The sequence below is a fragment of the Eucyclogobius newberryi genome, unplaced genomic scaffold (assembly GCF_026437365.1).
Source record: "Eucyclogobius newberryi isolate DKJ021-1_F unplaced genomic scaffold, fEucNew1.0.hap1 SCAF_6, whole genome shotgun sequence".
Classification (NCBI taxonomy): domain Eukaryota; kingdom Metazoa; phylum Chordata; class Actinopteri; order Gobiiformes; family Gobiidae; genus Eucyclogobius; species Eucyclogobius newberryi.
Window position 1 is genome coordinate 2,513,208 of NW_027316278.1, and position 25,742 is coordinate 2,538,949.

General features: G+C 55.2%; 2 protein-coding genes across 2 annotated transcripts in view; both read right to left on the bottom strand.

Moving 5' to 3' along the window:
- The window catches only part of p2rx7 (purinergic receptor P2X, ligand-gated ion channel, 7), a 134,752-nt gene that overhangs the window by 85,696 nt on the left and 23,314 nt on the right, over positions 1 to 25,742 (bottom strand). The gene's annotated exons all lie outside the window — the stretch shown is intronic.
- Positions 344 to 22,309, bottom strand: cfap251 (cilia and flagella associated protein 251). Its single transcript, XM_072433979.1, has 20 exons — positions 22,222 to 22,309; positions 21,570 to 21,710; positions 20,994 to 21,097; positions 20,790 to 20,898; positions 19,633 to 19,713; positions 19,424 to 19,498; positions 19,171 to 19,212; positions 18,359 to 18,594; positions 17,079 to 17,258; positions 15,055 to 15,302; positions 14,210 to 14,361; positions 12,815 to 12,979; positions 11,275 to 11,459; positions 8,215 to 8,329; positions 7,861 to 8,024; positions 4,436 to 4,526; positions 2,306 to 2,449; positions 1,910 to 2,123; positions 638 to 724; positions 344 to 466 (listed from the first exon to the last, which is right to left on the bottom strand). The coding sequence occupies exons 1-20, from the start codon at positions 22,306 to 22,308 to the stop codon at positions 378 to 380; spliced, it is 2,709 nt and encodes a 902-aa protein (XP_072290080.1). The 5' UTR covers position 22,309; the 3' UTR covers positions 344 to 377.

Consider the following 25,742-nt stretch of genomic DNA (forward strand, 5'->3'; position numbering starts at 1 on the left):
GTTTGGGTCCAGGTTCTTCATGGTTCTGGGGCTTGGGTCTAGGTTCTTCATGGTTCTGGGGTTTGGGTCCAGGTTCTTCATGGTTCTGGGGCTTGGGTCTAGGTTCTTCATGGTTCTGGGGTTTGGGTCCAGGTTCTTCATGGTTCTGGGGTTTGGGTCCAGGTTCTTCATGGTTCTGGGGTTTGGGTCCAGGTTCTTCATGGTTCTGGGGTTTGGGTCCAGGTTCTTCATGGTTCTGGGGTTTGGGTCCAGGTTCTTCATGGTTCTGGGGTTTGGGTCCAGGTTCTTCATGGTTCTGGGGTTTGGGTCCAGGTTCTTCATGGTTCTGGGGTTTGGGTCCAGGTTCTTCATGGTTCTGGGGTTTGGGTCCAGGTTCTTCATGGTTCTGGGGTCTGGGCGGACGCTGGAGGAAAGCCCAGGATTTGAGATAAAGTTTCCAGAGACATTTCAGATGGAATGGAACTTTCTGCAGGACAAAACACAAAAAGAGGAAATCAACATGAAGCTCGTGAGTTTGTGGTGTTCTGGTGCAGGACTGAGCGGCTCGTGCAGGACTGAGCGGCTCGTGCAGGACTGAGCAGCTCGTGCAGGACTGAGCGGCTCGTGCAGGACTGAGCGGCTCGTGTGGTGCTCTCACTTGTGGCTCTGGACGAGTCTGTCTCCTCGCTCAGGTCCAGGAGAGAAGAGAAGCTCTGCAGAACCTCGTCCTCCGTCATGGCCTCGCCTGAAACACACACCAGCAGTTCAAGTACTTTCTACTTCAACTGGACTAAACCAGGTCTAAACCAGGTCTAAACCAGGACTAAACCAGGAATAAACCAGGACTAAACCAGAACTAAACCAGGTCTAAACCAGGACTAAAGCAGGTCTAAACCAGGACTAAACCAGGAATAAACCAGGACTAAACCAGGACTAAACCAGGTCTAAACCAGGACTAAACCAGGACTAAACCAGTTCTAAACCAGGACTAAACCAGGTCTAAACCAGGACTAAACCAGGACTAAACCAGGACTAAACCAGTTCTAAACCAGGACTAAACCAGGTCTAAACCAGGACTAAACCAGGACTAAACCAGTTCTAAACCAGGACTAAACCAGGTCTAAACCAGGACTAAACCAGTTCTAAACCAGGACTAAACCAGGTCTAAACCAGGACTAAACCAGGACTAAACCAGGACTAAACCAGGACTAAACCAGGACTAAACCAGGACTAAACCAGGTCTAAACCAGGAATAAACCAGGACTAAACCAGGACTAAACCAGGTCTAAAGCAGGTCTAAACCAGGTCTAAACCAGGACTAAACCAGGACTAAACCAGGACTAAACCAGGTCTAAACCAGGACTAAACCAGGTCTAAACCAGGACTAAACCAGGTCTAAACCAGGTCTAAACCAGGACTAAACCAGCACTAAACCAGGTCTAAACCAGGACTAAAGCAGGTCTAAACCAGGTCTAAACCAGGAATAAACCAGGACTAAACCAGGACTAAACCAGGAATAAACCAGGACTAAACCAGAACTAAACCAGGTCTAAACCAGGACTAAACCAGCACTAAACCAGGTCTAAACCAGGACTAAAGCAGGTCTAAACCAGGTCTAAACCAGGAATAAACCAGGACTAAACCAGGTCTAAACCAGGACTAAACCAGGTCTAAACCAGGTCTAAACCAGGACTAAAGCAGGTCTAAACCAGGTCTAAACCAGGAATAAACCAGGACTAAACCAGGACTAAACCAGGTCTAAACCAGGACTAAAGCAGGTCTAAACCAGGTCTAAACCAGGACTAAACCAGGACTAAACCAGGACTAAACCAGGTCTAAACCAGGACTAAACCAGGTCTAAACCAGGACTAAACCAGGACTAAACCAGGACAAAACCAGGTCTAAAGTCGCTCCTCCTGCAGCGTCTGACCGTGGCTCTGGAGCAGCTGCAGCAGGTCACTTCTCTGCATGTTCTGCTGGTTGCCTTGGAGACGGCTGAAGCTCTGCTCCAGCTCCTCCCTCAGTCCAAACACAGGCCTGTGGTTCACGTAGAGCTTTATGAAGTCCTCCAGGTCCAGCTCCGTCACGTATCGTCCCGTCTCTGCATATCTGCTGAACCTCACCTCGTTCTGCAGCTCCTCGATCTGAGACGCAGGGTCAGGGTCAAGGACTAAAGAAGGACCAGGACCGGGACCAGGAGCAGGACCGGGACCGGGACCAGGACCGGGACCGGGACCGGGACCGGGACCAGGACCAGGACCAGGACCAGGACCAGGACCAGGACCAGGACCAGGACCAGGACCAGGACCAGGAGGTGTCTCAGTACCTCCTGCTCTGAGGGGAAGAAGCCCACGGCCCTCATCATGGCTGAGACCTGGTTCAGGGGGATCGTGGTGCAGACCTGCCTCGTCTGGTCTGAGTCTGTGCCCTGCTGTCGCACCTGGATGTAGTAGAAGACGTCCTCCATCTCCTGCACGGGTCAAACACGGGTCAAACACGGGTCAAACACTGGGTCAAACACGGGTCAAACACGGGTCAAACAAGGGTAAAACACGGGTCAAACAAGGGTCAAACACGGGTCAAACACTGGGTCAAACACGGGTCAAACAAGGGTCAAACACGGGTCAAACAAGGGTAAAACACGGGTCAAACAAGGGTCAAACACGGGTCAAACACTGGGTCAAACACGGGTCAAACAAGGGTCAAACAAGGGTCAAACACGGGTCAAACACGGGTCAAACACTGGGTCAAACACGGGTCAAACACTGGGTCAAACACGGGTCAAACACGGGTCAAACACGGGTCAAACACTGGGTCAAACACGGGTCAAACACTGGGTCAAACACGGGTCAAACAAGGGTCAAACACGGGTCAAACACGGGTCAAACACGGGTCAAACACTGGGTCAAACACGGGTCAAACACTGGGTCAAACACGGGTCAAACAAGGGTCAAACACGGGTCAAACACGGGTCAAACACGAGTCAAACAAGGGTCAAACAAGGGTCAAACAAGGGTCAAACACGAGTCAAACACGGGTCAAACACGGGTCAAACACGGGTCAAACAAGGGTCAAACACGGGTCAAACACGGGTCAAACACGGGTCAAACACGGGTCAAACACGGGTCAAACACGGGTCAAACAAGGGTCAAACACGGGTCAAACACGGGTCAAACACGGGTCAAACAAGGGTCAAACACGGGTCAAACACGGGTCAAACACGGGTCAAACACTGGGTCAAACACGGGTCAAACACTGGGTCAAACACGGGTCAAACAAGGGTCAAACACGGGTCAAACACGGGTCAAACACGAGTCAAACAAGGGTCAAACAAGGGTCAAACACGAGTCAAACACGGGTCAAACACGTGTCAAACAAGGGTCAAACAAGGGTCAAACACGGGTCAAACATGGGTCAAACACGGGTCAAACAAGGGTCAAACACGGGTCAAACACGGGTCAAACACGGGTCAAACACGGGTCAAACACGGGTCAAACACGGGTCAAACACGGGTCAAACACGGGTCAAACAAGGGTCAAACAAGGGTCAAACACGGGTCAAACACGGGTCAAACACGGGTCAAACACTGGGTCAAACACGGGTCAAACACTGGGTCAAACACGGGTCAAACAAGGGTCAAACACGGGTCAAACACGGGTCAAACACGAGTCAAACAAGGGTCAAACAAGGGTCAAACAAGGGTCAAACACGAGTCAAACACGGGTCAAACACGTGTCAAACAAGGGTCAAACACGGGTCAAACACGGGTCAAACATGGGTCAAACACGGGTCAAACAAGGGTCAAACACGGGTCAAACACGGGTCAAACACGGGTCAAACAAGGGTCAAACACGGGTCAAACACGGGTCAAACACGGGTCAAACAAGGGTCAAACACGGGTCAAACACGGGTCAAACACGGGTCAAACAAGGGTCAAACACGGGTCAAACACGGGTCAAACACGGGTCAAACACGTGTCAAACACGGGTCAAACACGTGTCAAACAAGGGTCAAACACGGGTCAAACACGGGTCAAACACGGGTCAAACACGGGTCAAACACGGGTCAAACACGGGTCAAACAAGGGTCAAACACGGGTCAAACACGGGTCAAACAAGGGTCAAACACGGGTCAAACACGGGTCAAACACGGGTCAAACACGGGTCAAACACGGGTCAAACACGGGTCAAACACGGGTCAAACACGGGTCAGTGTTCTACAGACTTTTTAAACACATCTGAACTAAATAAAGTGAAACCTGAGACTGAAGAGAATAACTGACATAAATAGTTTTAAGAGTTTTAGATGAGAATCTGCTTCAGAACGTCAGTTATGGCCCCGCCCATCGCCTCGAACGACCAATCACAGCCCAGACCCGACACTCGAGCGTTAAACCGTCTCAAATGTCCCACAAACGTCCTCAGTTTATTCCCAGACCCAGAGGAGCATCTCTGACCCTGAAGAAGTGTCCGTCTCGTCCTCCGTCCAGAAGAGTGTAGAAGGGCTCCATGTCCGGGCCCCCGAGCGCCGCCGCCGCCTCCAGAGCTCTGCAGAACAACAAGCACCACTGAGCGGGACGCCACAAAAGCACTGGACATGCACTGAGCGGGACGCCACAAAAGCACTGGACATGCACTGAGCGGGACGCCACAAAAGCACTGGACATGCACTGAGCGGGACGCCACAAAAGCACTGGTCATGCACTGAGCGGGACGCCACAAAAGCACTGGTCATGCACTGAGCGGGACGCCACAAAAGCACTGGACATGCACTGAGCGGGACGCCACAAAAGCACTGGACATGCACTGAGCGGGACGCCACAAAAGCACTGGACATGCACTGAGCGGGACGCCACAAAAGCACTGGTCATGCACTGAGCGGGACGCCACAAAAGCACTGGACATGCACTGAGCGGGACGCCACAAAAGCACTGGACATGCACTGAGCGGGACGCCACAAAAGCACTGGACATGCACTGAGCGGGACGCCACAAAAGCACTGGACATGCACTGAGCGGGACGCCACAAAAGCACTGGACATGCACTGAGCGGGACGTCACAAAAGCACTGGACATGCACTGAGCGGGACGCCACAAAAGCACTGGACATGCACTGAGCGGGACGTCACAAAAGCACTGGACATGCACTGAGCGGGACGCCACAAAAGCACTGGACATGCACTGAGCGGGACGCCACAAAAGCACTGGACATGCACTGAGCGGGACGCCACAAAAGCACTGGACATGCACTGAGCGGGACGCCACAAAAGCACTGGACATGCACTGAGCGGGACGCCACAAAAGCACTGGACATGCACTGAGCGGGACGTCACAAAAGCACTGGACATGCACTGAGCGGGATGCCACAAAAGCACTGGACATGCACTGAGCGGGACGCCACAAAAGCACTGGACATGCACTGAGCGGGACGCCACAAAAGCACTGGACATGCACTGAGCGGGACGCCACAAAAGCACTGGACATGCACTGAGCGGGACGCCACAAAAGCACTGGACATGCACTGAGCGGGACGCCACAAAAGCACTGGACATGCACTGAGCGGGACGCCACAAAAGCACTGGACATGCACTGAGCGGGACGCCACAAAAGCACTGGACATGCACTGAGCGGGACGTCACAAAAGCACTGGACATGCACTGAGCGGGACGCCACAAAAGCACTGGACATGCACTGAGCGGGACGCCACAAAAGCACTGGACATGCACTGAGCGGGACGTCACAAAAGCACTGGACATGCACTGAGCGGGACGCCACAAAAGCACTGGACATGCACTGAGCGGGACGCCACAAAAGCACTGGACATGCACTGAGCGGGACGTCACAAAAGCACTGGACATGCACTGAGCGGGACGCCACAAAAGCACTGGACATGCACTGAGCGGGACGCCACAAAAGCACTGGACATGCACTGAGCGGGACGCCACAAAAGCACTGGACATGCACTGAGCGGGACGCCACAAAAGCACTGGACATGCACCGAGCGGGACGCCACAAAAGCACTGGACATGCACTGAGCGGGACGCCACAAAAGCACTGGACATGCACTGAGCGGGACGCCACAAAAGCACTGGACATGCACTGAGCGGGACGTCACAAAAGCACTGGACATGCACTGAGCGGGACGCCACAAAAGCACTGGACATGCACTGAGCGGGACGCCACAAAAGCACTGGACATGCACTGAGCGGGACGCCACAAAAGCACTGGACATGCACTGAGCGGGACGCCACAAAAGCACTGGACATGCACTGAGCGGGACGCCACAAAAGCACTGGACATGCACTGAGCGGGACGTCACAAAAGCACTGGACATGCACTGAGCGGGACGCCACAAAAGCACTGGACATGCACTGAGCGGGACGCCACAAAAGCACTGGACATGCACTGAGCGGGACGTCACAAAAGCACTGGACATGCACTGAGCGGGACGCCACAAAAGCACTGGACATGCACTGAGCGGGACGTCACAAAAGCACTGGACATGCACTGAGCGGGACGTCACAAAAACACTGGACATGCACTGAGCGGGACGTCACAAAAGCACTGGACATGCACTGAGCGGGACGCCACAAAAGCACTGGACATGCACTGAGCGGGACGCCACAAAAGCACTGGACATGCACTGAGCGGGACGCCACAAAAGCACTGGACATGCACTGAGCGGGACGTCACAAAAGCACTGGACATGCACTGAGCGGGACGTCACAAAAGCACTGGACATGCACTGAGCGGGACGTCACAAAAGCACTGGACATGCACTGAGCGGGACGCCACAAAAACACTGGACATGCACTGAGCGGGACGCCACAAAAGCACTGGACATGCACTGAGCGGGACGCCACAAAAGCACTGGACATGCACTGAGCGGGACGCCACAAAAGCACTGGACATGCACTGAGCGGGACGCCACAAAAGCACTGGACATGCACTGAGCGGGACGCCACAAAAGCACTGGACATGCACTGAGCGGGACGCCACAAAAGCACTGGACATGCACTGAGCGGGACGCCACAAAAGCACTGGACATGCACTGAGCGGGACGCCACAAAAGCACTGGACATGCACTGAGCGGGACGCCACAAAAGCACTGGACATGCACTGAGCGGGACGCCACAAAAGCACTGGACATGCACTGAGCGGGACGCCACAAAAGCACTGGACATGCACTGAGCGGGACGCCACAAAAGCACTGGACATGCACTGAGCGGGACGCCACAAAAGCACTGGACATGCACTGAGCGGGACGCCACAAAAGCACTGGACATGCACTGAGCGGGACGCCACAAAAGCACTGGACATGCACTGAGCGGGACGCCACAAAAGCACTGGACATGCACTGAGCGGGACGCCACAAAAGCACCGGACATGCACTGAGCGGGACGCCACAAAAGCACTGGACATGCACTGAGCGGGACGCCACAAAAGCACTGGACATGCACTGAGCGGGACGCCACAAAAGCACTGGACATGCACTGAGCGGGACGCCACAAAAGCACTGGACATGCACTGAGCGGGACGCCACAAAAGCACTGGACATGCACTGAGCGGGACGTCACAAAAGCACTGGACATGCACTGAGCGGGACGCCACAAAAGCACTGGACATGCACTGAGCGGGACGCCACAAAAGCACTGGACATGCATTGGACATTAGCGTCAGAACAATGATGTAAATGAGACTTCCAGGTCAGTCATATGTAGATAAACAGTGTTGGGGTGATGACACTGCCCTGAGGCACACCACACTGAAGGAGAGTCCAGGTACTTAAAGCCCCAGTGCGTAACATTATAGAAGCTACTATCGTCTCCATGGGACCCTGACCCCCTGGACCACGCCCCTCCCTGTCTGGACGCCAGACGTACTCTGTGGACACGCCCCAGCTCATGGCGGTGAAGCCGGCTCCTCCTGCAGACACAACATGGCCGCCATCGAAGGAGGCGCTCAGAAAGGACGCTCCGCACGGGTGACACACCAGGGCCTGCGACTTAAAGGGGTTTCCATCAGCCGGGAGCAGCTGCAGACCCACCTGGAACACAGAGAGCAGGGCTAAACCGGGCTAAACTGGGCTAAACTGGGCTAAACCGGGCTAAACTGGGCTAAACCGGGCTAAACCAGGACTCTATTAAAAAAACTAGTAGAAGTAGTACTAGTACTAGTACTAGTACTAGTACTAGTACTAGTACTAGTACTAGTAGTAGTAGTAGTAGTAGTAGTACCATGTCCTGAGTGATGAAGGCCATGTAGTAGTTGGGGCTCTGATCCTGGCTGCTCTTTGGCAGGACCAGCACCTGCTGCAGGGGCGAGCCGTACGTCGGGCCCAGGACGACTTTTCTGAAGCAAATACAAAGTTCACATCTTCAGCATTATTTCTACTTCTCCTTAAATAATGTTTGTGCTAAAAACCACACATGACGTTCTCAGCGGGACATGAGCGGGACATGAGCGGGACATGTGCGGGACATGAGCGGGACATGTGCGGGACATGAGCGGGACATGTGCGGGACATGTGCGGGACATGAGCGGGACATGTGCGGGACATGAGCGGGACATGTGCGGGACATGTGCGGGACATGAGCGGGACATGTGCGGGACATGAGCGGGACATGTGCGGGACATGTGCGGGACATGAGCGGGACATGTGCGGGACATGAGCGGGACATGTGCGGGACATGAGCGGGACATGAGCGGGACATGTGCGGGACATGTGCGGGACATGAGCGGGACATGAGCGGGACATGTGCAGGACATGAGCGGGACATGAGCGGGACATGTGCGGGACACGAGCGGGACATGAGCGGGACATGAGCGGGACATGTGCGGGACATGAGCGGGACATGACCGGGACATGAGCGGGACATGACCGGGACATGAGCGGGACATGAGCGGGACATGAGCGGGACATGAGCGGGACATGTGCGGGACATGAGCGGGACATGTGCGGGACATGAGCGGGACATGTGCGGGACATGTGCGGGACATGAGCGGGACATGTGCGGGACATGAGCGGGACATGTGCGGGACATGTGCGGGACATGAGCGGGACATGTGCGGGACATGTGCGGGACATGAGCGGGACATGTGCGGGACATGAGCGGGACATGTGCGGGACATGAGCGGGACATGAGCGGGACATGTGCGGGACATGTGCGGGACATGAGCGGGACATGAGCGGGACATGTGCAGGACATGAGCGGGACATGAGCGGGACATGTGCGGGACACGAGCGGGACATGAGCGGGACATGAGCGGGACATGTGCGGGACATGAGCGGGACATGACCGGGACATGAGCGGGACATGACCGGGACATGAGCGGGACATGAGCGGGACATGAGCGGGACATGACCGGGACATGAGCGGGACATGACCGGGACATGTGCGGGACATGAGCGGGACATGAGCGGGACATGAGCGGGACATGAGCGGGACATGACCGGGACATGACCGGGACATGAGCGGGACACGAGCGGGACATGTGCGGGACATAAGCTGGACATGAGCGGGACATGAGCGGGACATGTGCGGGACACGAGCGGGACACGAGCGGGACATGTGCGGGACATGAGCGGGACATGACCGGGACATGAGCGGGACATGAGCGGGACATGTGCGGGACATGAGCGGGACATGACCGGGACATGAGCGGGACATGAGCGGGACATGAGCGGGACATGTGCGGGACATGAGCGGGACATGAGCGGGACATGACCGGGACATGAGCGGGACATGAGCGGGACATGAGCGGGACATGACCGGGACATGAGCGGGACATGACCGGGACATGAGCGGGACATGAGCGGGACATGAGCGGGACATGACCGGGACATGAGCGGGACATGAGCGGGACATGAGCGGGACATGACCGGGACATGACCGGGACATGACCGGGACATGAGCGGGACACGAGCGGGACATGTGCGGGACATAAGCTGGACATGAGCGGGACATGAGCGGGACATGAGCGGGACATGTGCGGGACACGAGCGGGACACGAGCGGGACATGTGCGGGACATGAGCGGGACATGACCGGGACATGAGCGGGACATGAGCGGGACATGAGCGGGACATGAGCGGGACAAAGGACACTCCGAGGGACACGGTCCAAAGCCTTCTCCAGATCCACAAAGCACATGTGACCCATGAGCCCTGGCGCCCCCTGGTGGAGCGTCTAGAGCTGTTCCAGTGTTGCACCACCAGGACCTAAACCTGCTCCTCCTGAACCTGAGGTTCTATGGGTCAGATTCTCCTCCAGGACCTGGAATAGACCTTATGGGAGACTGAGGAGTGTGGTCCTCTGTCGGTGGGACACACCCTCTGGTCCCCCTTCTTGAACAGAGGGACCACCACCCCGGTCTGCCAGTCCAGAGACACTGTCCCCGACCGCCACGCCCTGTTACAGAGACGTGTCAGAGACAGTCCTACAACATCCAGAGACTTTAGGTCCTCAGGATCTCATCCCACTGAGGAGCCACTGAGGAGCCGCTGAGGAGCCACTGAGGAGCCACTGAGGAGCCACTGAGGAGCCGCTGAGGAGCCACTGAGGAGCCACTGAGGAGCCACTGAGGAGCCGCTGAGGAGCCACTGAGGAGCCACTGAGGAGCCACTGAGGAGCCACTGAGGAGCCGCTGAGGAGCCGCTGAGGAGCCACTGAGGAGCCACTGAGGAGCCGCTGAGGAGCCACTGAGGAGCCACTGAGGAGCCACCGAGGAGCCACCGAGGAGCCACTGAGGAGCCACTGAGGAGCCACTGAGCAGCCACTGAGGAGCCACTGAGGAGCCAACAACCTCAGTGACTTCAGCTTGGGTGATGGACGAGTCGGCCTCTGAGTCCTCAGTCTCTGCTTCCTCTTCAGAAGACGTGACTGAGGGATTAAGGACGTCCTCAAAGTCCTTCCACCGTCCGACCACATCCCCAGTCGAGGTCAGAGGTCAGAGGTCAGAGGTCAGCAGGTCTCCACCTGCACCGTAAACGCTGTTGGTGAAGCACTGCTTCACCGGATCCTTAGAGATCCTCCTGCGGGTGGTGGGCCCCTGTGTCATGACCTGCACATGTGAAACTGTGTCAGGACCTGCACATGTGAAACTGTGTCAGGACCTGCACATGTGAAACTGTGTCATGACCTGCACATGTGAAACTGTGTCATGACCTGCACATGTGAAACTGTGTCAGGACCTGCACATGTGAAACTGTGTCAGGACCTGCACATGTGAAACTGTGTCAGGACCTGCACATGTGAAACTGTGTCAGGACCTGCACATGTGAAACTGTGTCAGGACCTGCACATGTGAGTGGTGCTGTTGAGCAGGCGGAGCTTGTACTGGTCGGAGCAGAGCAGGAGGAACTGTTCAGTGCTGAGCGGAGGATACCAGGTCATGCACAGAGGCACCGCCCTCTGCTCCACACGCTGTGACGAGACGATGGACAGACCGAGTCCTGAGCTGTTCTCCAGGTCGTACTCCACCTGAGGACAGACAATGGGGTCTGAAACAGGGTCTGAAACAGGTCACAGGGATCACAGAGGTCACAGGGGTCACAGGGGTCACAGGGGTCACAGGGATCACAGAGGTCACAGGGGTCACAGGGGTCACAGGGATCACAGAGGTCACAGGGATCACAGAGTTCACAGAGGTCACAGGGGTCACAGAAGTCACAGGGATCACAGAGGTCACAGAGGTCACAGAGGTCACAGGGATCACAGAGGTCACAGGGATCACAGAGTTCACAGGGATCACAGAGTTCACAGAGGTCACAGGGGTCACAGATGTCACAGGGGTCACAGAGGTCACAGAGGTCACAGGGATCACAGAGTTCACAGAGGTCACAGGGGTCACAGAAGTCACAGGGATCACAGAGGTCACAGAGGTCACAGGGGTCACAGGGATCACAGAGGTCACAGGGATCACAGAGGTCACAGGGGTCACAGGGGTCACAGAAGTCACAGGGATCACAGAGGTCACAGAGTTCACAGAGGTCACAGGGGTCACAGAAGTCACAGGGATCACAGAGGTCACAGAGGTCACAGGGGTCACAGAAGTCACAGGGATCACAGAGGTCACAGGGATCACAGAGGTCACAGAGGTCACAGGGGTCACAGGGGTCACAGGGATCACAGAGGTCACAGGGGTCACAGGGATCACAGAGGTCACAGAGGTCACAGGGGTCACAGAAGTCACAGGGATCACAGAGGTCACAGAGGTCACAGAGGTCACAGGGATCACAGAGGTCACAGGGATCACAGAGTTCACAGGGATCACAGAGTTCACAGAGGTCACAGGGGTCACAGAGGTCACAGGGATCACAGAGTTCACAGAGGTCACAGGGGTCACAGAAGTCACAGGGATCACAGAGGTCACAGAGGTCACAGGGGTCACAGGGATCACAGAGGTCACAGGGATCACAGAGGTCACAGGGGTCACAGGGGTCACAGAAGTCACAGGGATCACAGAGGTCACAGAGTTCACAGAGGTCACAGGGGTCACAGAAGTCACAGGGATCACAGAGGTCACAGAGGTCACAGAGGTCACAGGGATCACAGAGGTCACAGGGATCACAGAGTTCACAGGGATCACAGAGTTCACAGAGGTCACAGGGGTCACAGATGTCACAGGGGTCACAGAGGTCACAGAGGTCACAGGGATCACAGGGATCACAGAGTTCACAGAGGTCACAGGGGTCACAGAAGTCACAGGGATCACAGAGGTCACAGAGGTCACAGGGGTCACAGGGATCACAGAGGTCACAGGGATCACAGAGGTCACAGAGGTCACAGGGGTCACAGAAGTAGAGGTCACAGAAGTCACAGAGGTCAGCCCTCACCAGTCGGCGGTCCTGTCCCAGCGAGAGCAGCCGGGGCTGAGCTGAGTCCAGCTGGAGCCCGAACATGAGGCTCTGGATTGGGCTGAAGTGAGAGCGATGTCGCCCTAAAGTCTCCCACTGGAGCTCAGAGACACGACGCAGCACAGACACCACCAGGCCACTGTCCTGAAAGACACCAGACCAGGACTGGACCAGGACCGGGACCGGGACCGGGACCAGGACCAGGACCAGAACCAGAGCCAGGACCAGGACCAGGACCAGGACCAGGACCAGGACCATACACTTCTCTCAAAGCCTCTATGCCGCGTTTGAACCTCTCTTTATGTCATGCTAATGCTAATGCTAACGTCAGACGCTTTATGACCTGGAAATATCAGATTGTGGCTCTGGACAAAGCGAGTGCCATAAACAGGAAACAGCTGTTGCTAACGTGCTTTGCTAGCTTTGTGTTGCTAACGTGCTTTGCTAGCTTTGTGTTGCTAACGCGCTTTGCTAGCTTTGTGTTGCTAACGTGCTTTGCTAGCTTTGTGTTGCTAACGCGCTTTGCTAGCTTTGTGTTGCTAACGTGCTTTGCTAGCTTTGTGTTGCTAACGTGCTTTGCTAGCTTTGTGTTGCTAACGTGCTTTACTAGCTTTGCTAGCTTTGCGCTGCTAACGTGCTTTGCTAGCTTTGTGTTGCTAACGTGCTTTGCTAGCTTTGTGTTGCTAACGCGCTTTGGTAGCTTTGTGTTGCTAACGTGCTTTGCTAGCTTTGGGATGCTAACGTGCTTTGCTAGCTTTGTGTTGCTAACGTGCTTTGCTAGCTTTGTGTTGCTAACGTGCTTTGCTAGCTTTGTGATGCTAACGTGCTTTGCTAGCTTTGCGCTGCTAACGTGCTTTGCTAGCTTTGCGCTGCTAACGTGCTTTGCTAGCTTTGTGTTGCTAACGTGCTTTGCTAGCTTTGTGTTGCTAACGTGCTTTGCTAGCTTTGGGATGCTAATGTGCTTTGCTAGCTTTGCGCTGCTAACGTGCTTTGTTAGCTTTGTGTTGCTATCGTGCTTTGCAAGCTTTGTGTTGCTAACGTGCTTTGCTAGCTCTGTGTTGCTATCGTGCTTTGCTAGCTCTGTGTTGCTAAGGCTCCACACGGTCGTTAGCATCAGGGGAAACACGGAGCTTTAGCTCGAGATCAAGTCAGAGTTTGAGACAAATGATTCTTTTGTGTTTCTTTTTGCCTCTTGTTTTGGCCTGAGTCTGTGTTTTCTCTCGTCCAATCATCTGGCTGCGCTGTGGAGGCTCCTCCCCCTCCTGGAGCCCAAGAGCCAGATGCTTTGGGAGCCAGAACCGGACAGACTGAGACACTTCAGGACTGAAGCGTCCAAAGAGAATCGTGGCTGTAACATGTTAACCTCAGACTTACGGCAGCAGCGAGGAACTGAGCGTCGTGTGAGAAGCTGAGCAGTCGTATAGAGTCTGTACTGAACGTGAAGCCCTGCTCAGGGTCACTCTGCAGAGAGCTGGAGTCCAGGAGGTGGACGGAGCCGGAGCAGAAGCCCAGAGCCAGGAGCGAGCCTGAGGAGACATCCATCAAACACACATAAAGACCTGTGTCCTTCAGCATCTGCAGACCTGTCCTCGTCTGACCCGTCCTCGTCTGACTTCGTCTGACCCGTCCTCGTCTGACCTGTCCTCGCTTGACCCGTCCTCGTCTGACCCGTCCTCGTCTGACTTCGCCTGACCCGTCCTCGTCTGACATCTGACCTGTCCTTGTCTGACCCGTCCTCGTCTGACCCGTCCTCGTCTGACCCGTCCTCGTCTGACTTCGCCTGACCCGTCCTCGTCTGACATCTGACCTGTCCTCGTCTGACCCGTCCTCGTCTGACCCGTCCTCGTCTGACCCGTCCTCGTCTGACTTCGCCTGACCCGTCCTCGTCTGACATCTGACCTGTCCTCGTCTGACCCGTCCTCGTCTGACCCGTCCTCGTCTGACTTCGCCTGACCCGTCCTCGTCTGACATCTGACCTGTCCTTGTCTGACCCGTCCTCGTCTGACCCGTCCTCGTCTGACCCGTCCTCGTCTGACTTCGCCTGACCCGTCCTCGTCTGACTTCGCCTGACCCGTCCTCGTCTGACATCTGACCTGTCCTTGTCTGACCCGTCCTCGTCTGACCCGTCCTCGTCTGACCCGTCCTCGTCTGACCCGTCCTCGTCTGACCCGTCCTCGTCTGACCCGTCCTCGTCCTCGTCTGACCCGTCCTCGTCTGACCTGTGCAGTCGTAGGTGACACAGCTGATGGTGTCCTCGGGACTGAACTGCCTCTGTCTCACGGTGCGTCTGCTGCTGGTGTCCCGGAGCTTGAGCGTGCAGTTGTTCCCCGTCACCAGCAGGGGGCGTGTGGGGTGGCAGCACAGGGCCCGGATGGGCTCTGGCTCCTCCTCCAGGAGCGTCTGAGCCTCCTCCGACTCCGAGGTCACGTGAAGCACCGAGGAACCCGAGCTCGTCACCATGAAGTTCCTGCAAACGAGAGAAGAGAGCACGTTTAGAGACGTTCAGGGGTTCAGGCTGGGACCCCCACAATAACCCCACAATAACCCCACAGTAACCCCACAATAACCCCACAATAACCCCACAGTAACCCCACAGTAACCCCACAATAACCCCACAGTAACCCCACAATAACCCCACAATAACCCCACAGTAACCCCACAGTAACCCCACAATAACCCCACAATAACCCCACAATAACCCCACAATAACCCCACAGTAACCCCACAGTAACCCCACAATAACCCCACAATAACCCCACAGTAACCCCACAGTAACCCCACAGTAACCCCACAATAACCCCACAGTAACCCCACAGTAACCCCACAATAACCCCACAATAACCCCACAGTAACCCCACAGTAACCCCACAGTAACCCCACAATAACCCCACAATAACCCCACAATAACCCCACAATAACCCCACAATAACCCCACAGTAACCCCACAGTAACCCCACAATAACCCCACAATAACCCCACAGTAACCCCACAATAACCCCACAATAACCCCGCAATAACCCCACAATAACCCCACAGTAACCCCACAGTAACCCCACAGTAACCCCACAGTAACCCCACAGTAACCCCACAATAACCCCACAGTAACCCCACAGTAACCCCACAATAACCCCACAATAACCCCACAATAACCCCACAATAACCCCACAGTAACCCCACAGTAACCCCACAATAACCCCACAGTAACCCCACAGTAACCCCACAGTAACCCCACAATAACCCCACAATAACCCCACAGTAACCCCACAGTAACCCCACAGTAACCCCACAATAACCCCACAGTAACCCCACAATAACCCCACAGTAACCCCACAATAACCCCACAATAACCCCGCAATAACCCCACAATAACCCCACAGTAACCCCACAGTAACCCCACAGTAACCCCACAATAACCCCACAGTAACCCCACAGTAACCCCACAGTAACCCCACAATAACCCCACAGTAACCCCACAATAACCCCACAGTAACCCCACAATAACCCCACAATAACCCCGCAATAACCCCACAGTAACCCCACAATAACCCCGCAATAACCCCACAATAACCCCACAGTAACCCCACAATAACCCCACAGTAACCCCACAGTAACCCCACAGTAACCCCACAGTAACCCCACAATAACCCCACAGTAACCCCACAGTAACCCCACAATAACCCCACAATAACCCCACAATAACCCCGCAATAACCCCACAATAACCCCACAGTAACCCCACAATAACCCCACAGTAACCCCACAGTAACCCCACAGTAACCCCACAATAACCCCACAGTAACCCCACAGTAACCCCACAATAACCCCACAATAACCCCACAGTAACCCCACAGTAACCCCACAGTAACCCCACAATAACCCCACAATAACCCCGCAATAACCCCACAATAACCCCACAGTAACCCCACAGTAACCCCACAGTAACCCCACAATAACCCCACAGTAACCCCACAGTAACCCCACAGTAACCCCACAATAACCCCACAGTAACCCCACAATAACCCCACAATAACCCCACAGTAACCCCACAATAACCCCGCAATAACCCCACAATAACCCCACAATAACCCCACAATAACCCCACAATAACCCCACAATAACTGTAATTGCAGTTATTTAATTCCACATTTTAAGGATTTAAGGATTAGCACAGTCCTGGTCCCGGTCCAGGTCCTGGTCCTGGTCCTGGTCCCGGTCCAGGTCCCGGTCCCGGTCCTGGCACAGACCTGATGAACATCTTGTTCTCCTCCTTCTTGGGGCCCCCCATCAGGAACCCGGCCGTGGACTCGGGCGGGAACGAGATGGACGTGATTGGCTCCAGCTGCAGCTCCGAGAACAGAGCCAAGAGCTTTAAGTCGTGGTCCAAGAACTTGACCTGTCCCTCAGCGTCTCCGGTCACCAAGCACCTGGAGGACAAGAGAACACATGACCGCTTGACCTCTTGACCTCCTGACCTCTGCAGGTCCATCACACACTTGAACCCAAAATAACAAACATCCTCGTCCGTCTTCTGTCTCCAGGACGTGTGGGACACCTGCTGGAGCTCGGGGGAAGGGCGTGTACCTGTCAGTGTACCTGTCGGTGCTGGTCAGGACGGTGAAGGGCGTGTACCTGTCGGTGTACCTGTCGGTGCTGGTCAGGACATGAAGGGCGTGTACCTGTCAGTGTACCTGTCGGTGCTGGTCAGGACGGTGAAGGGCGTGTACCTGTCAGTGTACCTGTCGGTGCTGGTCAGGACGGTGAAGGGCGTGTACCTGTCAGTGTACCTGTCGGTGCTGGTCAGGACGGTGAAGGGCGTGTACCTGTCAGTGTACCTGTCGGTGCTGGTCAGGACGGTGAAGGGCGTGTACCTGTCGGTGCTGGTCAGGACGGTGAAGGGCGTGTACCTGTCGGTGTACCTGTCGGTGCTGGTCAGGACATGAAGGGCGTGTACCTGTCAGTGTACCTGTCGGTGCTGGTCAGGACATGAAGGGCGTGTACCTGTCAGTGTACCTGTCGGTGCTGGTCAGGACGGTGAAGGGCGTGTACCTGTCAGTGTACCTGTCAGTGCTGGTCAGGACGGTGAAGGGCGTGTACCTGTCGGTGTACCTGTCGGTGCTGGTCAGGACATGAAGGGCGTGTACCTGTCAGTGTACCTGTCGGTGCTGGTCAGGACATGAAGGGCGTGTACCTGTCAGTGTACCTGTCGGTGCTGGTCAGGACGGTGAAGGGCGTGTACCTGTCAGTGTACCTGTCGGTGCTGGTCAGGACGGTGAAGGGCGTGTACCTGTCAGTGTACCTGTCGGTGCTGGTCAGGACGGTGAAGGGCGTGTACCTGTCGGTGCCGGTCAGGACGGTGAAGGGCGTGTACCTGTCAGTGTACCTGTCGGTGTACCTGTCGGTGCTGGTCAAGACGGTGAAGGGCGTGTACCTGTCGGTGCCGGTCAGGACGGTGAAGGGCGTGTACCTGTCAGTGTACCTGTCGGTGTACCTGTCGGTGCTGGTCAGGACGGTGAAGGGCGTGTACCTGTCGGTGCTGGTCAGGACGGTGAAGGGCGCCTCCTGCAGGTGGATCAGAGTGACTTTGTCGGGCGTGATGCGCTGGGACACGCCCTGGCTGCGGTCCCACACCACCACACTGCCCCCTGCTGTCGCCACCAGCACCTGCGGCTGTCTCCAGTTAAACACGGCCTGCACCAGAGCGCCATCTGCTGTGCACATGCTGTGGCACGCCCCGGGGAGGCCAGGGTCTGCAGCGCCGCCCTGGAGGACAGGAGGACACATGATTCTGCAGTAGGACACATGAGTCTGCAGGAGGACACATGAGTCTACAGGCGGACACATGAGTCTGCAAGAGGACACATGAGTCTACAGGAGGACACATGAGTCTACAGGAGGACACATGAGTCTACAGGAGGACACATGAGTCTACAGGAGGACACATGAGTCTGCAAGAGGACACATGAGTCTGCAGGAGGACACATGAGTCTGCAGGAGGACACATGAGTCTACAGGAGGACACATGAGTCTGCAAGAGGACACATGAGTCTACAGGAGGACACATGAGTCTGCAGGAGGACACATGAGTCTGCAAGAGGACACATGAGTCTACAGGAGGACACATGAGTCTACAGGAGGACACATGAGTCTGCAAGAGGACACATGAGTCTGCAAGAGGACACATGAGTCTGCAGGAGGACACATGAGTCTGCAGGAGGACACATGAGTCTACAGCGCCGCCCTGGAGGACAGGAGGACACAGGCGAAACACGGAGAAGACATGGACAAGTTTTTATGAGTCAAATAAAAACGTGCTTCAGTCGAATAAATGAAACGCACCTTTCTGAGCCTCAGCGCGAAACACGACAGACTCTTCTGCTCCTGAGACACAGAGACAGACCAGGTTAAGACAGGACACGCCCGCGGGTGTGTCCGGACATGAACCGGACACGCCCGGTCGCGCCCGGACGCGCCCGGTCACGCCCGGTCACGCCCGGACGCGCCCGGTCACGCCCGGTCACGCCCGGTCGCGCCCGGTCGCGCCCGGACGCGCCCGGACGCGCCCGGACACACAGGATGGCGCTGCACTGACCAGCGTGTGCAGCAGGACGTGGGTGCGGCTGCAGCTCAGGAGTTCAGAGCTGCTGGAGTTAAACACCAGGTTCTTCTGAAACACAAACGTCAGTGAGAGCTTTAGAAACGCAGAGGTGCAACGTGTTCAGGAAATTCATATGAAAGAAAAACAATTCATTTATCCATATTTTATTTCCACTGAAGCAGATGAAAGTCACATGACCCGACCTGAACGCCGTGGTTTGGGTTGAGGTCAGAGCAGAAGAGCGGCGTCTCCGTGTTCACCGTCCAATCCCAGACGCACACGTGCTGCAAGACACGCCCACTTTACTGACCAGGACTAAAGCAGGACTAAACCAGGACTAAAGCAGGACTAAACCAGGACTAAACCAGGACTAAAGCAGGACTAAAGCAGGACTAAACCAGGACTAAAGCAGGACTAAACCAGGACTAAACCAGGACTAAACAAGGACTAAACCAGGACTAAAGCAGGACTAAACCAGGACTAAACCAGGACTAAACCAGGACTAAAGCAGGACTAAACCAGGACTAAACCAGGACTAAACAAGGACTAAACCAGGACTAAACCAGGTCTAAACCAGGACTAAAGCAGGACTAAACCAGGACTAAACCAGGACTAAACCAGGACTAAAGCAGGACTAAACCAGGACTAAACCAGGACTAAACCAGGACTAAACCAGGACTAAAGCAGGACTAAACCAGGACTAAACCAGGACTAAAGCAGGACTAAACCAGGACTAAAGCAGGACTAAACCAGGACTAAACCAGGACTAAAGCAGGACTAAAGCAGGACTAAAGCAGGACTAAACCAGGACTAAAGCAGGACTAAACCAGGACTAAACCAGGACTAAACAAGGACTAAACCAGGACTAAAGCAGGACTAAACCAGGACTAAACCAGGACTAAACCAGGACTAAAGCAGGACTAAACCAGGACTAAACCAGGACTAAACCAGGACTAAACAAGGACTAAACCAGGACTAAACCAGGTCTAAACCAGGACTAAACAAGGACTAAACCAGGACTAAAGCAGGACTAAAGCAGGACTAAACCAGGACTAAACCAGGACTAAATCAGGACTAAAGCAGGACTAAAGCAGGACTAAACAAGGACTAAACCAGGACTAAAGCAGGACTAAAGCAGGACTAAACCAGGACTAAACAAGGACTAAAGCAGGACTAAAGCAGGACTAAACCAGGACTAAAGCAGGACTAAACCAGGACTAAACCAGGACTAAACAAGGACTAAACCAGGACTAAAGCAGGACTAAACCAGGACTAAACCAGGACTAAACAAGGACTAAACCAGGACTAAACCAGGACTAAACAAGGACTAAACCAGGGCTAAAGCAGGACTGGGCCTCACCTGGACGTCTCTGGCTCCGAGCGTCACCAGGAGCTTTGTGTCTCTGGAGAAGGTCATGTGAGTGAAGCCGTGTGTGGAGTGTCCGTGGAACAGACTGCACACCGGGATCCTGAGGGCCACAGACCAGGGCAAGAAGGTTCATGCTTTAGTGAGGAGAGCCCCCAGAGCCCCCCAAGGTCCCCCCAAGGTCCCCCAGAGTCTTACCCAGAGTAAGAGTCCCACACGAGGATCATGGGGCTCGGGTCGGCTGTGGCGATCCAGCGTCGGTCGTCACTCACACACAGAGAGCACAGGTTCTGACTGTGGCCCTGAAACAAACCAAAGAGCTCAGGTCACTATGGCAACAGCTGAACTGGTCCTGAAGAACTGGTTCTCCTCCTGAAGAACTCCTCCTTTTTCCTAAAGAAGTTTTGTAGTTTTTCCTGCAGATGGAGGAGCTAAGGACAGAGGACTCTGAGACAAGTGTCCTTCTCACCTGCAGGATGTGCTGGGACATGTCTCACTTGCAGGACGTGCTGGGACATGTGGGACATGTGTCTCACCTGCAGGACGTGCTGGGACATGTGTCTCCTGCAGGACGTGCTGGGACATGTGTCTCACCTGCAGGACGTGCTGGGACATGTGTCTCACCTGCAGGACGTGCTGGGACATGTGTCTCACCTGCAGGACGTGCTGGGACATGTGTCTCACCTGCAGGACGTGCTGGGACATGTGTCTCACCTGCAGGACGTGCTGGGACATGTGTCTCACCTGCAGGACGTGCTGGGACATGTGTCTCACCTGCAGGATGTGCTGGGAGTTGGACGTGTGGTTGTAGATGACGGCCACATTCTCTGCGGCGTAGAGCGCCACCTGCTGGTCGTTGTCCTGCAGAGCGAGGACGGGGAGCGAGGGCGTCCGGCCGTAGACCCAGTCCAGAGTCTGAGGGACAGTGAGGGACAGTGAGGGACAGTGAGGGACAGTGAGGGACAGTGAGGGACAGTTTGCACCTCTAATACTGGGCTTTATTATATCTTTATTTATGGTTCTGATTATTTTCAGGTTAAAACTAAATTGTTACAAATCACAAAAGACACGGCAAAAAACTAAATAAAAAACACAGATAAATATGAATAAATCTTATTGGTTATTTTAATGCATGAACACTGAACTTCTGTCATTTACATTTAAACTATTTCAAGTTTAACTTAAATAGATTTCATTGACATGTTTTAAGACAGAAAATGGCCTTTACTCTGTAAAACGGCCCAAAAGTCTCAGATTGAGAACATGAGTGATAAATGAGGCTCACAACCACGTACGGTTTGGTGTGGGAGGAGCGTGTCTCAGTGGGAGGAGCGTGTCCCAGAGACATCGGTGGATCAAGTGGATTCAATGGGACAAACACGTCATTGTCACGTGTCTCGTCGCGGTTTAATGCGGTTGAACTCACCAGCGCGTGCGTCTTCGTGGAGCCCGTGTTTTTAGAGAAAAGCGTGTCTTTCGTGGCGGAGAAAACGTCAGAGCGCGCGTGCGTCATGTCTGCGTGTGTCCGAGCGTCCGGTAACCAAGAGCAACCGTCCATGGGAACCGTACACACCCAGGGGCCACACACACCGGCCACACGGAGGCGCGTCAGAGGGACACTTCAAAGAGACGCGCGTCAATCAAAGAACACGCGGCTTTTCTCTCTCTTTTATTTGATAGTTTGACTCACGTGACCGCGTAAAACACTTTGAAGTGCGCTGCTGACGTCATTAAAGCACCACAACAACAAACTCCCTCTTCCTCTCTTTCCTCTCTTTCTTTTCTTTCTTTTGTCTTTAGTATTTTGGACACAATTTCCCCCTTTTTACCCCTGAAATGCAGTGACATAAGAGCTGCAGACATGAGATACTCCTCACGGCCTGTGGGGGGCGGGTCTGTGGGGGGCGGGACTGTGGGGGGCGGGTCTGTAAGGGGCGGGACTGTGGGGGCGGGCCTTTTAGGGGGCGGGACTGTAAGGGGCGGGACTGTGGGTGGCGGGCCTGTAGGGGGCGGGACTGTTGTTGTTGTTGTTGTTGTTGTTGTTGTTGTTGTTGTTTTATGGCGGTTGGCATCCGAGTGTTGCATTACCGCCAGACTTTATTCCTCAGACTCTGTCGTAGTCCGTAAAAGTACTCCTTCCATTGCTTTGGTGTTACAAAGCCCATGAGGTCATGATATGTCTTTGTGACTAGAATAGTTGTTGTTGTTTCAGAGACCAACCGGCTTTATTCCAGGGAGACTCTTCTTCATCTTCCTCTCCTTCTTTGACGTTCGGTGCTTCCACCGTACAGCTTTATTCTTCAGGCTTCATTCTATAGGCTTTAATATGTCCACTGATGTCGCTGCTTGGTAGCCGTGCGTCTACGAGACTGGGCGAGGACAGGAGACCACCCCCACCCCCATCTCGTCACTCTGATCACTCTGACTCCCCACAAGCAGACCCCCATCACTCCGACTCCCATTTAGCGCCTTTAGCCTGTTTTCTATATCTGCCCAATCAAGCTCCTTTGTTCCAAGGAATCTCCCTGCAGCTTTAGCAATGATCCTGATCCTTTCAGTTCTGCTTTGAGTCTGAGCAGCACAGTTTACAACATCCACCATAAAGAGTACAAAATCCTCTCTATCCACAACCAGGGTATTCTCACCAATTCTGGAACCTGCACACCCGGGACCTCCACTCCTGAAACCCCCACACCTCCCGGGAGCCACGCTGGCCCCCCTCACCTCGCCCTGGCTGGGAGCAGCGCCGGCTCCCCTCTCCGCATCCACTCCAAACTCGTCACTCGAAACCTTCCTGACTGCATCCGCACAGGACACACCCCGGGAGACCTCTACCCTATGCACCTCAGCAGCTCCTCCGCTAAACCCGCATCCCCCGCAGGCAGAGCCATGCTCCTCCCCACAGCCACAGCACCCCAGCCCCGCTCCCACGTCACACCTCCCACACTCATGATCTCCCGCACATCCACCACACCCCTGCCCCCCTCCACAGACCGCCGCAACACGCCCAAAGCGCCGGCACCCAAAGTAACGCAGGGGCGGCGGAACACACGGCCCGACGCCATAGCACACGCACCCAATGAACACCCCACTAGGCAGGCACCTCCCCTCAAGTGCCACCACCACCGACAAGCTGCCACATCCCACCCCAAACCGGGTCACCCCCAAACACCCAGCGTCCACCACCGTAACCCCCGCCAAATTCTCCTTAACTTCATCCACAGACGTCGCCGCAGGGACACCCACGACAACTCCTCCGACCGTGCCTCTCCCAGCACCAGACACAAGAATGTCCCTTCCACCCAGACGTCCAGTTCCAATCGCCCCCCGTCGCCGAGCCGCGTCCCCGCACACGACCAGCAGCGAGCCACCTCCAAGGACACCCGCACTCCCGATCACTCCCACAGCCACAGCCAGGCTCCCCGACAACGCCACCGAATTCCACTCCCCAAAGGATGCACCATCCCGTGCAAGCTCCACGACCACCCCACAGTCCCCGCTCCCACCCCGGACATCAACAGCCCCAGCCCCATCCCACCGCTCATCCCCAGAACCCCCGGACGAGCCAAGGGACCCCCCACGCCTCCGGGCACCTGCAGGCAGAAAAGGCTGCTCCTCCACGCCGTCCAGAACGCCCCCCATCCCCGATCCACTCTCCTCCGCCATCTCCCGTCCCCCCAGACCGGGTGTTGAGCAAGGTCTCCTCCCTCCAGGGGGCGGGCCTTTTAGGGGGCGGGACTGTGGGGGGCGGGACTGTAGGGGGCGGGACTGTGGGGGGCGGGACTGTAAGGGGCGGGACTGTGGGGGCGGGCCTTTTAGGGGGTGGGCCTGTAGGGGGCGGGACTGTGGGGGCGGGCCTTTTAGGGGGCGGGACTGTGGGTGGCGGGCCTGTAGGGGGCGGCCCTGTAGGGGGCGGCCCTGTAGGGGGCGGCCCTGTAGGGGGCGGCCCTGTAGGGGGCGGGCCTGTAGGGGGCGGCCCTGTAGGGGGCGGGCCTGTAGGGGGCGGGCCTGTAGGGGGCGGGACTGTGGGGGGCGGCCCTGTGGGGGGCGGCCCTGTAGGGGGCGGGCCTGTAGGGGGTGGGCCTGTAGGGGGTGGGCCTGTAGGGGGCGGGCCTGTAGGGGGTGGGCCTGTAGGGGGCGGGCCCGTCCCACTGCTGCAGAGGACAGAAGAATGTCCTTCACGTTCAGGACAAAAGAATTGAGATGTGGCTGTAATTCCTGTTCAGTTCCGCCAGAGGGCGCACTTACACTTACACTGTAATAAACCGTAGAAGAAGAGCTCTCTCCAGATTTCACCTTTATCTTTCTTTTTGAAACGATGATCTGCAGATAAAAGGTCAAAGGTCATGTTTATATAAAGCACTTATCTTCCACTGTGACACTCACTGTAACACTCACTGTGACACTCACTGTAACACTCACTGTGACACTCACTGTGACACTCACTGTAACACTAACACTCACTGTAACACTCACTGTAACACTCACTGTAACACTCACTGTAACACTCACTGTAACACTCACTGTAACACTCACTGTGACACTCACTGTGACACTCACTGTAACACTAACACTCACTGTAACACTCACTGTAACACTCACTGTAACACTCACTGTAACACTAACACTCACTGTAACACTCACTGTAACACTCACTGTAACACTCACTGTGACACTCACTGTGACACTCACTGTAACACTCACTGTAACACTCACTGTAACACTCACTGTAACACTCACTGTAACACTCACTGTAACACTCACTGTAACACTCACTGTAACACTAACACTCACTGTAACACTCACTGTAACACTCACTGTAACACTCACTGTGACACTCACTGTGACACTCACTGTAACACTCACTGTAACACTCACTGTGACACTCACTGTAACACTCACTGTAACACTCACTGTAACACTCACTGTGACACTCACTGTAACACT

Bases quoted from the DNA above. Each gene is read 5' to 3' on its own strand.
- cfap251 (XM_072433979.1), bottom strand. From the start codon at position 22,308: ATGACGCACGCGCGCTCTGACGTTTTCTCCGCCACGAAAGACACGCTT. The intron at 18,595-19,170 runs GTGCGTTTCATT...CCTGTCCTCCAG, and splicing joins TCGCGCTGAGGCTCAGAAAG to GGCGGCGCTGCAGACCCTGG. The intron at 15,303-17,078 runs GTCTGTGCCAGG...TCTCGTTTGCAG, and splicing joins GAGAACAAGATGTTCATCAG to GAACTTCATGGTGACGAGCT.